This window comes from Phycodurus eques, chromosome 10 (genome assembly GCF_024500275.1).
Source record: "Phycodurus eques isolate BA_2022a chromosome 10, UOR_Pequ_1.1, whole genome shotgun sequence".
Classification (NCBI taxonomy): Eukaryota; Metazoa; Chordata; class Actinopteri; order Syngnathiformes; family Syngnathidae; genus Phycodurus; species Phycodurus eques.
In genome coordinates, this window is record NC_084534.1 from 12,985,717 (window position 1) to 12,996,663 (window position 10,947).

The 10,947-nt window shown below is 40.6% G+C and overlaps 2 protein-coding genes across 2 annotated transcripts; one reads left to right on the forward strand and one right to left on the reverse strand.

The window, feature by feature from the left end:
• Positions 1–1,034: 1,034 nt before the first annotated feature.
• On the reverse strand, positions 1,035–4,867 carry LOC133409238 (axonemal dynein light intermediate polypeptide 1-like). Its single transcript, XM_061689000.1, has 6 exons — positions 4,642–4,867; positions 3,689–3,828; positions 3,453–3,622; positions 3,207–3,385; positions 1,181–1,345; positions 1,035–1,102 (listed from the first exon to the last, which is right to left on the reverse strand). The coding sequence occupies exons 1-6, from the start codon at positions 4,720–4,722 to the stop codon at positions 1,067–1,069; spliced, it is 771 nt and encodes a 256-aa protein (XP_061544984.1). The 5' UTR covers positions 4,723–4,867; the 3' UTR covers positions 1,035–1,066.
• Positions 4,868–5,114: 247 nt separating this feature from the next.
• On the forward strand, positions 5,115–9,406 carry tmem167b (transmembrane protein 167B). The gene is made up of 3 exons (XM_061688999.1): positions 5,115–5,323; positions 6,246–6,377; positions 8,091–9,406. Exons 1-3 carry the CDS (start codon positions 5,314–5,316, stop codon positions 8,171–8,173), a joined length of 225 nt encoding a protein of 74 aa, XP_061544983.1. The 5' UTR covers positions 5,115–5,313; the 3' UTR covers positions 8,174–9,406.
• Positions 9,407–10,947: the final 1,541 nt, after the last annotated feature.

A 10,947-nucleotide genomic window follows, 5' to 3' on the forward strand; every position in this document is an offset into this window, starting at 1 on the left:
CTGTCTCCGGGAGAAACGCAAACTATTTTGAAGCCGAGAGAAGAGGGAAAATCGATCAGAGCTATTGCACAAACATTGGGCATAGCCAATACAACAATATGGAATGTCCTGAAAAAGAAAGAAACTACTGGTGGACTGAGCAACAGACATCGAACAGGTTAGTCAAGGGTATCAACAGCAGTTGATGACAGCTGTGAGAGCTGTGAAGAAGCACCCAAAGAGAACAGTAAGTGACATCACTGCCAACCTCCACAGGGCAGGGGTGAAGGTATCACAATCCAGTGTTCGAAGAAGACTTAGAGAGAAAAGTGGAAAGCTTTAGACTGGCCAAGTCAATCACCAGACCTTAACCCAAGAGAGCATGCTTTTTACCTCCTGAAGAGGAGACTGAAGGGAGAACCACACCAGAAACAAACAAGAACAGAAAGAGGCTGCAGTTAAGGCCTGGAAAAGCATTTTAAATAAAGAATGCAACAGTCTGGTGAAGTCAAGGGGTCGCAGGCTTGATGCAATTATTGCAAGTAAGCGTTATGCCACCAAATATTAATTTATTCACTTTAAGTTAATTTCAATACATTTGCTCACTTGCAAAGTGGGTGGCTTCAAACAAAAGGTGCTCTTTCCAGAGTTGTTGAACACATCGAGATGTAAATATGAAATAAAATCTGGAATTCTGAAATTTTGTCTCATATTCATGTTTTGATCTGAAACGCAAATGTCTTCAGTATACAACAAAAACAAAGGAATTGACCTTGCCGTTCCAATACTTTTGGAGGGGACTGTATATTCTGTCATTGCTCATTTTTAAAAGGTGGTCACATTGTCTCTATACAGGTGCACGAATAATGCTAATGCAAATCTCATGTACTGCAACACCTTAAAAAATATTGTAAAGGTGGAAAGCTGTGATAAACTCATCAGGTCAGTCGTCGTCATCTTACGTTGATAATTAACTTTCACCTTTTAAACTTTAGAGCTACGTAACTTCACAAGTGCAACACCCTCAAAACAGAAATTTAGTGATGTTCAGCATTGCACTGGTACAATTCAATCCATGTAGGTGAAGTTACTTCTTTGCTGTGAAGAAACCCTCCAGTTGGATCTAAAGGACACACAAGAATCTGAAAATAAGCCACACAGTTACAAGACAACATTACTGTTGCTGTGTTATCGTGATGACCTTGAGCTGCTGGTTGTTTTTCCTCAGGGTCTGAATCTCCTCCGTGTGCTTCTTTTCCTGCACCTGCTGTTTTTCAGCTGCCATTTTTTCCACTTCCACACATTTCTTTCTTTGGTGATCCAATTGCTCTTTCAGCTCCTCTTTTAAATTTTCCAAATCAGAAATCTACACAAGAGACAAAGCGGATAAATACAGGTAAATCTACTGATAAAACTACTCACTAAAAGTTTGTAATATTCTGCTTCTGGGTGAAATTTCATGATAAACCTAAAATGCACTATACGTTATATACTATACGTTACGGGTTAACTGAATGAATGTGACCTGTAAAATTTGAATGCATGTGCAACTATTCAATGTTTCAGTATTTTTGCACAACTTGTTCTCTCACAAGGAGCTGAATGGCAAAATCCACAACAGGGGAAGTCTACGTCTTTCTGTAACTCTTTCAGTGTCTGTATCGCTCTTGCAACCTGACGATGACACTGCTGGTGACACTGAGCTCAGTGGCCACTTTCCTGTGAAAACATCCTGTTTGAAGCCTCGCCAGAGGGGTTATCTTGGTCTCATGATGTTGAAGTGTGAATTGCATGATGAAGGGGACTATATTAGTCGACTAATGGATCAAACATTGTTAATTTTGTTTTTCAGGTCATTTTTAGAGAACAGCAACTGTGCAAAAAGTACAATGAACAGTTGGACACGTATCCAAAAGTCTCTTCTTCTTTTCCTTTTGGCTTGTCCCGTTAGGGGTCGCTATAGCATGTCATCCTTTTCCAAGTCAGCCTATCTCCTGCATCCACCAACTGCCCTCATGTCTTCCCTCACGACAGCCATCAACCTTCTCTTTGTTCTTCCTCTAGTTCTCTTGCCTGGCAGCTCCATCCTCATCACCCTTCTACCAATATAATCACTATCTCTCTTCTGGACATGTCCAAACCATCGACGTCTGCTCTGTCTAACTTTGTCTCCAAAACATGTAACTTGGTCACTCCTAGACCGAACCTCAACATCTTCATTTCCGCCACCTCCAGCTCTGCTTCCTGTTGTCTCTTCGGTGACAATGTCTCTAATCCGTACATCACGGCTGGCCTCGCCACTGTCTTATAAACTTATCCCTTCATCCTCGCAGAGACTCTTCTGTCACACAGCACACCTGACACCTTCCTCCACCCGTTCCAACCTGCTTGGACCCGTTTCTTCACTTCCTTACCACACTCACCATTGCTCTGGACTGTTGACCCCAACTATTTAAAGTCTCTAGTCACATCCTACCTGTGGGGCATAGCCGTTAATCACATTATACATAACACATTCGATTTCAAGTTTCAGCCTCATCACTCGATCTGATACTCTTTTCACCTCCAAGACATTCTTAGCTAACTCTTCTTTTAAAATAACCCCTATTTCATTTCTCTTCCCATCTACCATGCTAAAATAATTTAAACCCTGCCCCTAAACTTCTAGCGTTATTGCCTTTCCACCTCGTCTCCTGGACACACAATATATCAACCTTTCTCCTAATCATCATGTGAACCAACTCCTGAGATTTTCATGTCATAGTCCCAATATTCATAGTCCCCACAATGAATTCTAGGCTCTGTGCTTTCCTCTTCTCTTTCTGCCTAAGAACCCGCTTTCCAACTCTCCATCGTCTTCGACCCACACTAGCTGAATTTCCACCGGCGCCCTGCAGGTTAACCGTCCTGGGGGCGGACGTTGTTAACCCGGGACACCGATCCGGTATGGAATTCTTTAGATGAACGCTCATATTTGTTTGGCAAAGTGTTAATACGGACGCCGCTTCCTTACGCAACCCTATGCATTTATCCGGGCTTGGGACCGGACTACAGTTTGCACTGGCTTGTGCGTCCCCCCCATAGGGCTGCTTTATGTATCCAAAATCCTGAGATGGTCAAATTAAATTCACCTTTAAAGGTTATAGTCTATTTTAGACTCATCCTGAAATTTCATCCAAAAGCTGAATGTTCTCAACTTCCGGTGTAGTGTAGTTATCCAGTCTTACTCTGTTCTTCAGGGCCACCTTATCCTGTTCATCATGCAGAGCTTTTCTCATGCCAAAAACCATACTGCTCTCGTAGAACGTCTGATAGGCAGCAATGGTCATCTGGATCTCGTCTCTTACCCGCAGCAACAAGAGACCCCTCGAAGCACAAATGAGGACCACTTGTCTGATCAGCTCATCTAATGACGAAAGTAGATATAAAACTGGTACACAACTAACAGAGGTTTAGGCATCAAGAGTCCTTACCAAAGCATTCGGTGTATAACTGCCTTCTCAGGGGGCAGATTCCAGTCTCCATGGCACGCATTTGCAGCAGCTTTTTGTCTAGTTCTTCCTCTAGGTTCACCACATCCACTCGAGTGGATGGTTCATTACACACTCTCTGCACCCACTCTCTGTTCGCTTCCTCCCATCTCCTGGCACGGGGAAACAACAATGAATAACGCTGTGTAGTGACACTGACTGAAGATCAATTTGGATACCTGGGTGGAAACATGAAGTTGAGAATGTCCACATTTTTCTGCCTGATGTCGTCAAACGTGGCTGTTATGGATTTACGAGGACCTGGCAAAGAGTCTGCATGCTGCTGAGGTTTTGACTTGAGGACTTTTGCAGGTTGTCCCTGAGGTGAGAAATGTTTTCTATTCACTTTAGCGACTCTGAGCCAGGTTCACACCGAAGCCGTTACAGTGCTAATGCCCAAACTTGCAGCAGATTTTTGTGTTTAGATCATTAACTAGTTCAGAGGCAGGAAAACTGGTGCTGTTGTGAGGAACCAAAGTCCCGCTGACCCAGGTTTAAGAACCAGTTACAATAGGAGCTAGGGCTGGAATGATAGAGACTCACAAGAGAATAGCTACTGCATACAGTATGCTTTGTATATTGCAAATGTATTGTGAAAAATGTAATCATTAGAAATCAAGTTATGAATTGATTATTTCTCTTTTAAATACAGTATATCGGTCAGTATGGCTGTCAATCGTCCACCATGACAGAACCTTCTGGGTGACTGTGCTCACGTAACAGTGATCTTGATGGGTAAATCTTTGGGATGGTTACATAGTTGTCTTGCCACCCCCGACCCTATACTGTATAGGGGACATTGGCTTTGCTATTGGCTAATGACTGGCTAACTTTTCCGTTTGCATGTTCTTCCCGTGCCTGCGTGGATTTCTCCCGGGTACTCCGGTTCCCTCCCACATCCAAAAACATGCATAGTAGGTTAATTGGAGACTCTAAAGTGTCCGATATGAGTGCGAATGGTGTCCTGCGATTGGCTGGCGACCGGTTGAGGGTGTAAACCGCCTCTCGCCCATAGTCCAGCACCCCCGCGACCCGAGTGAGGATAAGGGGTACGGAAAATGAATGGATGGAGGCTTGCCTTTACAAAGATAACAACGTTCAGTTTTGACACCATCTTTGAGGCACTACTCACCTTTGCCGATTTTTTATCAGCACTTTTTGGAACTAAAATTGGGCGATCGTATTTGAGGAGAGATTCGGCGGGTGCATTCATTGTGCTCTCCAAAAAACATTTGAATTCTATATTTACAGAAGAAATTCCCGAAGAGCCATCCCATCTCTCGTTTTTTTAGCGTCCCCGCTGGGCCACTTTTACAGAATTACATTACACCAAACTGAGTTACAAATGTTGTTTACTATTTATAATCTTGCCACTGGTGAATACGTCAGGGAACGTGACGTCATCACGTGTCATTGACGGCGTGTTAAAAACAGACGTGACGAGGGAACGTCTTCGACGGTACACCAAAATAACGTTTATGGTAGGTCATGTGAAATTTATCAAAATCGTTGCCAGTAATCGATACGAGCATCTAACACACATTCTCCTGTAACTGGTGAAAATAAGATTTTTTTTTCTGCCTGTGTGAAACATGGTGTTATGAATCACAAATTCCACCAGATGGCACCCGTACGCTATGGACGCCAGGAAACGCAAAGGAGTAAAAGGAGGTTTGAAACCGGAAATGTGAACCTAGTGACTGCTAAGTGGATTTCGTTAGCTCCCCTCTTCCAAAACACACGATGGCTTTTTGATTGACATAAGTTAACAGTTACGTAACGTCGATAAAAGGATAGTGCGAACATGACAAATGGTAAGTGTCGTTTATTAAAACGCTAGTTGAAGAAATGTCAGAGCTTTCGTGAGCTACCTCAGCTCACGAAAGCTAACGTTAATTAGCTGAAGACGTGGCCCGGGAGCTGTCGCGTCATAGTTATTCTAACTAAGGCTGCGCTACTAATTTATCAACCTAGACTGATCTCAAGTGGTACATTTGACTCACATGCGACCGCCTGTAGTGAAATCATCCAATGGTTAGCGCTGACATTTTTTGTTGTTTTGCTCAAGACTACTGTGAAATCTGGTAACTTTCTTCGACCAACTGACAGCAGCAACATTTGTGTCAAGTCTGTTCAAGTTAAAATGTCTGAGATGCTTTGCTCAGTCGCACTTATGCTATCACAAGTCAAAATGACGGTACAACAACAGCATAAAAGTAATCACTATTGATAAAAGAAAAAAAAGCGACACTGGTGGCATAGGATTGTTTATTTACAAGGAAGTAACACGGTGTATGGAGTTTTCATGTTCTCTCCAATGCTTTTGTGGATTGTTTCAGGGTACTCTGACTTTTTGCCTCATTCCAAAAACAAACAGCCATGTTAACTGAAGACTAAATTGTCCATAGGTGTGAATGCTTGTTGGTGTAAACGTGCCCTGTGAATGGCTGGCAACCAGTCCTCTGGCCCAAAGAAAGCTGGGATGGCATCCATGACCCTAATGAGGACAAGTCGTATAGAAAATAGATGGATGATTTAGAAACATTTATTCAACCAATCTTAACCTGAGTGATTAAAATGTCAGACTACATGAGAATTCACAACCTAAAGATCTTTTTCAAATCCACAAATCAAATCTGTAATGTACCATTGTTGTGAAACCATTAACATGGAGTATTTGAAGTTTTATTAAAAGAAAAAAAAGTTATTTGCTCCTGTTGTACCCTTGGTCCATAGTTTACTCCTTCGATGGCATTCTGGTGTTTGGGCTGCTCTTCATCTGCACGTGTGCATACTTCAAAAAGGTTCCTCGCCTCAACAGCTGGCTGCTGTCAGAGAAGAAAGGAGTGTGGGGAGTCTTCTACAAAGGTAGGTGTTTCTCACTGACAATAATCATAGATGGTTCAAATTAATCCTACAGGCTGCGTTATTTTAATTCTACATTTTAAAAATGTTCATCATTAGCTTCTTGCAGTCCTGTTAGCCTCGGTTCATGAACGACCCTGTTCACCAGCAAAACTGTTTTTGAACAAGATTTTGGAACAAATACAGATTGATCGAGTGCGATTATAGGGTATCACTGATAAATTGACATTGCTCAATATTTAACTGATCCATTAACTTTTGGCTGCGTGGAGATGCTGCTGCTGTGTGTCTGTGCTGCCTGAATGTCAAGCCGCTCCCCCTCACACACAAACCAGCGAAGTGTGACATATTTCTTCCCCACTCATCCTCACTCAGCTGAGGGAAATGGCTCGAGAAACGTTTTTTTTTTTTGTTTTTGTTTTTTTACTCCATGGTAAGCTTTGACTTTGTAAAACAATATAACATTGGACTTTAATGCCCCATGACATAACATCCTCCACAATCATGCTGGTAGGGCACGTCAAGGAGAGCATTCTACTTTTTTTCATGCACGTTTTAGAGAACATATGGTGTTGTAACATTGTGAAAATTCTTTGGCAAATAAACAGACATATGCAACTGTTAATTCCCAGGGCCACAATTATCTAACATACAACTATAGTGTGTTAAGTATATACTTACTTAAGTTTGGATAAATGTAATAAATGTGAAACTTTCAAACATTTCCAAGCTTTTTTTATATTTATTAAGAATAACTTTGTACTGTACTGGGTGTTTTAGGCTACGAAAACCCCCCAAAAAGCAATACAATAATTTTATACTTTACAGGAATATGGGTGCATTAAAAAAAAGTGCTTCAATGTAACAATCGGCTATATCGGACAATCCCCCCCCCCCCTCCGTTAGTCAGTTCTATCGAGGTTCCACTGTATTCTGTTAATCTTTGATTCCTTTTGATTTGACTGTGAAGATTATGATTCGGGTTTCTTTTTTTTCAGGCAAACTCGTGAGTCAATTTGAATCACCACTGATTCGTTCCAAGCACTAGTTAATTCACATTACCACCATTAATAGCTTACAGTATACAGTCCTTTGTTTGTTACCAATTAAAGTTCCTGATTTTACTCTAGTCGTGTTCCATTTGTTTGCCTTGAATCATATTTTGGGTATTCTAAGAATTTGTGTTCATGTACAATATATAGACTGTGTATATCAATGTTCTTTTTTTTTTTTTTAGGCCCCAATATCGGTATCTGCATTTTCCCCAAAAATCCTATATTAGTCATGCTTTATAGTAGGTACCTGGTACTCATGGCAGTTGAGTAAATCAATGTCTTTGTCAGCTATTATGCACTATGGGCTTTATTTGCCTGTTTGTGCCCAAGCGTCTTTTTTAAGCGCCTGTTGCACACTCTGAAAGTGTGCGGATTCTTCCACAATCACTTCTGCCACACCTCCTGTGCGTACCTGGGGACGGGAGAATCTGCAGGCTTTTTCTGACTTAAGCACATGGGAGAATATGCCACTATATTAATTGTTGAGTAGCAATCAAAATGCACCCTGTATTACATTTCATTAATATTTGTGATTCTGGAGACTGGGGTTGCTGTGGCAAAATGTCAGAGAAGAGTTACAAACACTCAATCATTTGAATAGGTTTACATCATATCATACTGTGGTTGTAATTTGTAAATGTCAAATTTTGTTTCTTTATAGCTGCAGTCATTGGGACACGGCTCCATATTTCTGTGGCGATCTCCTGTGTGGTCATGGCTTTCTATTTGATCTTCCTGAAATGATGGAACCGGACTGGTTGGGGAGATTTAAAATGGCATAAGCTAGTGCTGGACTCACTGTGGTCATGGATAGTCCTTATGGGACAACTAGTGGACTAAGTGACCCATGACGTCGCTTCGCCTCATGGACTTGCTATGAAAGATGAGTAAGTGCCACCCCCTTGTGGTGACTGGGTACATAACGTATCCCAAAACAGATGAAGTCATCCTGAATACACCCGATAGTTTTATTACAGAGAAGTGGGTGAGGCCTGTGGTGTCACTCCGTTTTGAACTCAAGCTGTTTGTCTTCTTCATTCACATACTTATTTATACTGAAGCTATGACAATGAGTCATTGCATTGTAAGCCTGTACAACATGAAGTTAGTTGACTAATATTTTTTTTTCCTTTTGATCAAACTGAAAATGATCAATTCTACATGTAATGTTTTCCCCCAGTTACATCTATGTTGCTTCTTTGATGGGTGGATAAAGAAATAATATATGATGTATTTTGACACAATATTGTACCTTTCACTTTTGTTTTCCCACATCTTGGGGATTTTAAACAAATTTTCATACTACTCAACTCAGCCTATCCAATTGCATACTGGATTATTTTGTTTGAGTCTGTAATGACATACAAATAAAAATTTAAACAAATTGGACCAACACGTATAATAAATCTGCCTCAAAATATGCCTACAATGCTAAATAAGGACAGTGGTTATCTGGTCATTTCATGCGATCATTGAAAGAAATGATTGGGGAGTGGGTGCAATGAAATATTGATTAAAATGTTAGCAACACATCTTGTATGTTGTTTTTATTAAAAGAAAAGTCAAGACATCTCTGCTCTTGTTTCCCGCTGTTGCTTTTTTTTTGTTTTCTAACCTTTATTCTGAGTCTGTGTGGCACGAATTCAGAGTAAAGCCAGTAGAACTCAGCTTCAAATCACCAATTGTTTTCAATGCAATCACTTAGTCTGGTTTTTCTGCTGTAAGCGTCACACGTTCTAATTTCGATGTAACATAGGCTATAGATTTTAATCCGATCAAGCAGATCGACTTTACTGTGACGATATTGCAGACATTTTCAGTATACCATTTTGAAGAGCAACCAACTGTTCTGTAATTCAAGATGTTGATTTTACGATGTAACTACCACTAAGTACAAATTGCACTCTAGTTTGACAGCTGCACTCAAATTTATTCAAGCCATTGTGGAAACACTTTTGTTGTTTCTTGTGTTGAGCTATGTCCATTGTTTTATTGGTTCTGCAAGTTTGTTAACTTTGCAATGTGTGTTGAATAAAATTAAGTGCATTTTTTGTACATGATTTATTTTTAACTAAACTTTTTGAATATTTAACATTTAAATATTTCTTGGCTGTATTGACAATTCCATATGATTAGCCGAATATAGAGATCATTGGTATTGGCATGGTATTTATCCATCCGTCCGTTTTCTATGGTGCTTGTCCTCATCAGGGTCACGGATGAGCTGGGGCTTATTCCAGTTGACTGAGCGAGGCGGGCTCCACCATGGATTGATCATCAGCTAATCACAGGACACATTTACACCCACCCCCCCACCCCCCAAAAAACATTCAAATTCACACCTATGGACAATTCAATTCAGTCTTAATTGAACATGCATGTTTTGGGGATTTGGGAAGAAGTCAGTACCCAGAGAAAAACAACATGAGCACAGGTAGAACATGGATGAGATGAGAATTGAATCCTGAACCTGAGACGTAAGACAGACATTCCACTGCGCTGCCCGCATGGTATTTGTATTTGAAATACCGTGTTTTAATCCATGTACATGGCACATCACCAAACAAGAACTGTCACAACAATTATATACAGGGTATACTGAAATGATCTTGTCTCAATCTACTGACAAATGTACTCACTGTGTAAAATGTAGGCCCGTTTAGTTAAAAACAAAGCTAATAAAGATGATTCTGATTCTGATATTCTGTTGAATGTCAACACGCGGATACACAGATCAATTGTACCTTCTGCCATCTAGTGGAAGAGCATGTAATTGTTATACCGATCACGATACTGTCATAGATAGATGAACGAAGATCGACTATTTTTCGTAATAATTTTCGGAATTTGATTATTTTCCGCAGCACACCCGATGATCTGTTACAGTACTTGGGAATCACCACCCAAAGGCTCTGTGACAGGTAATGACTGATTTAGTAAGCGCTATGATCTTTAGTGCTGCCACGATTATTACTGTCATCATTGATGATGTTGCACAAAATGTGATATAGCTTTGAGTGTGTGTTCAAATATAATGAGTTGCATATTTTGAACTTAAATGTATTAAAATGGTGCCACACACTCTTAATACATCCAACATTAATGTGGACGGGAAATAATTCGCAGTACAGTATTTGTACAACTAAGGGAGGATTTGATACATTTACCATCATACATGTAATCGGTGTAGATTAGAGTTTCCTTGGAGAGGTTCACGAAGGACTAATTAAAAAAATAATAAAAATACCTCAGCGGAATAAAAGGTTTAAAAGAAAAAGCACAAAATTCTCGGCAGGCTCGCTAACTACTTAAATGGGTAAGATAAGACGAAGTGAAATCATTTTCTTCATAGGTTCACGAAGGATTACTAGGTGACTGACGGTGAGTTTCCGCACCGCCACCAAGGGGAGCTCCCATAAACTCTCCTTTTTTTGCTTTTGGCAATGACGACAAAGTTCTCGCGAGATCCTTGCCGGGAGCGCGCTGAGACCAAGACAAATACGCGCTCACGTTTCCGC

Excerpts from the sequence above, each read along its gene's own strand:
- LOC133409238 (XM_061689000.1), bottom strand. The coding sequence starts at position 4,722 with ATGAATGCACCCGCCGAATCTCTCCTCAAATACGATCGCCCAATTTTA. Across the intron at positions 1,346-3,206 it reads AGGTGGCCCTGAAGAACAGA|ATTTCTGATTTGGAAAATTT; the intron begins GTAAGACTGGAT and ends TCTCTTGTGTAG. Across the intron at positions 1,103-1,180 it reads AAAACAACCAGCAGCTCAAG|ATCCAACTGGAGGGTTTCTT; the intron begins GTCATCACGATA and ends TGTGTCCTTTAG.
- tmem167b (XM_061688999.1), top strand. Across the intron at positions 6,378-8,090 it reads GTGGGGAGTCTTCTACAAAG|CTGCAGTCATTGGGACACGG; the intron begins GTAGGTGTTTCT and ends GTTTCTTTATAG.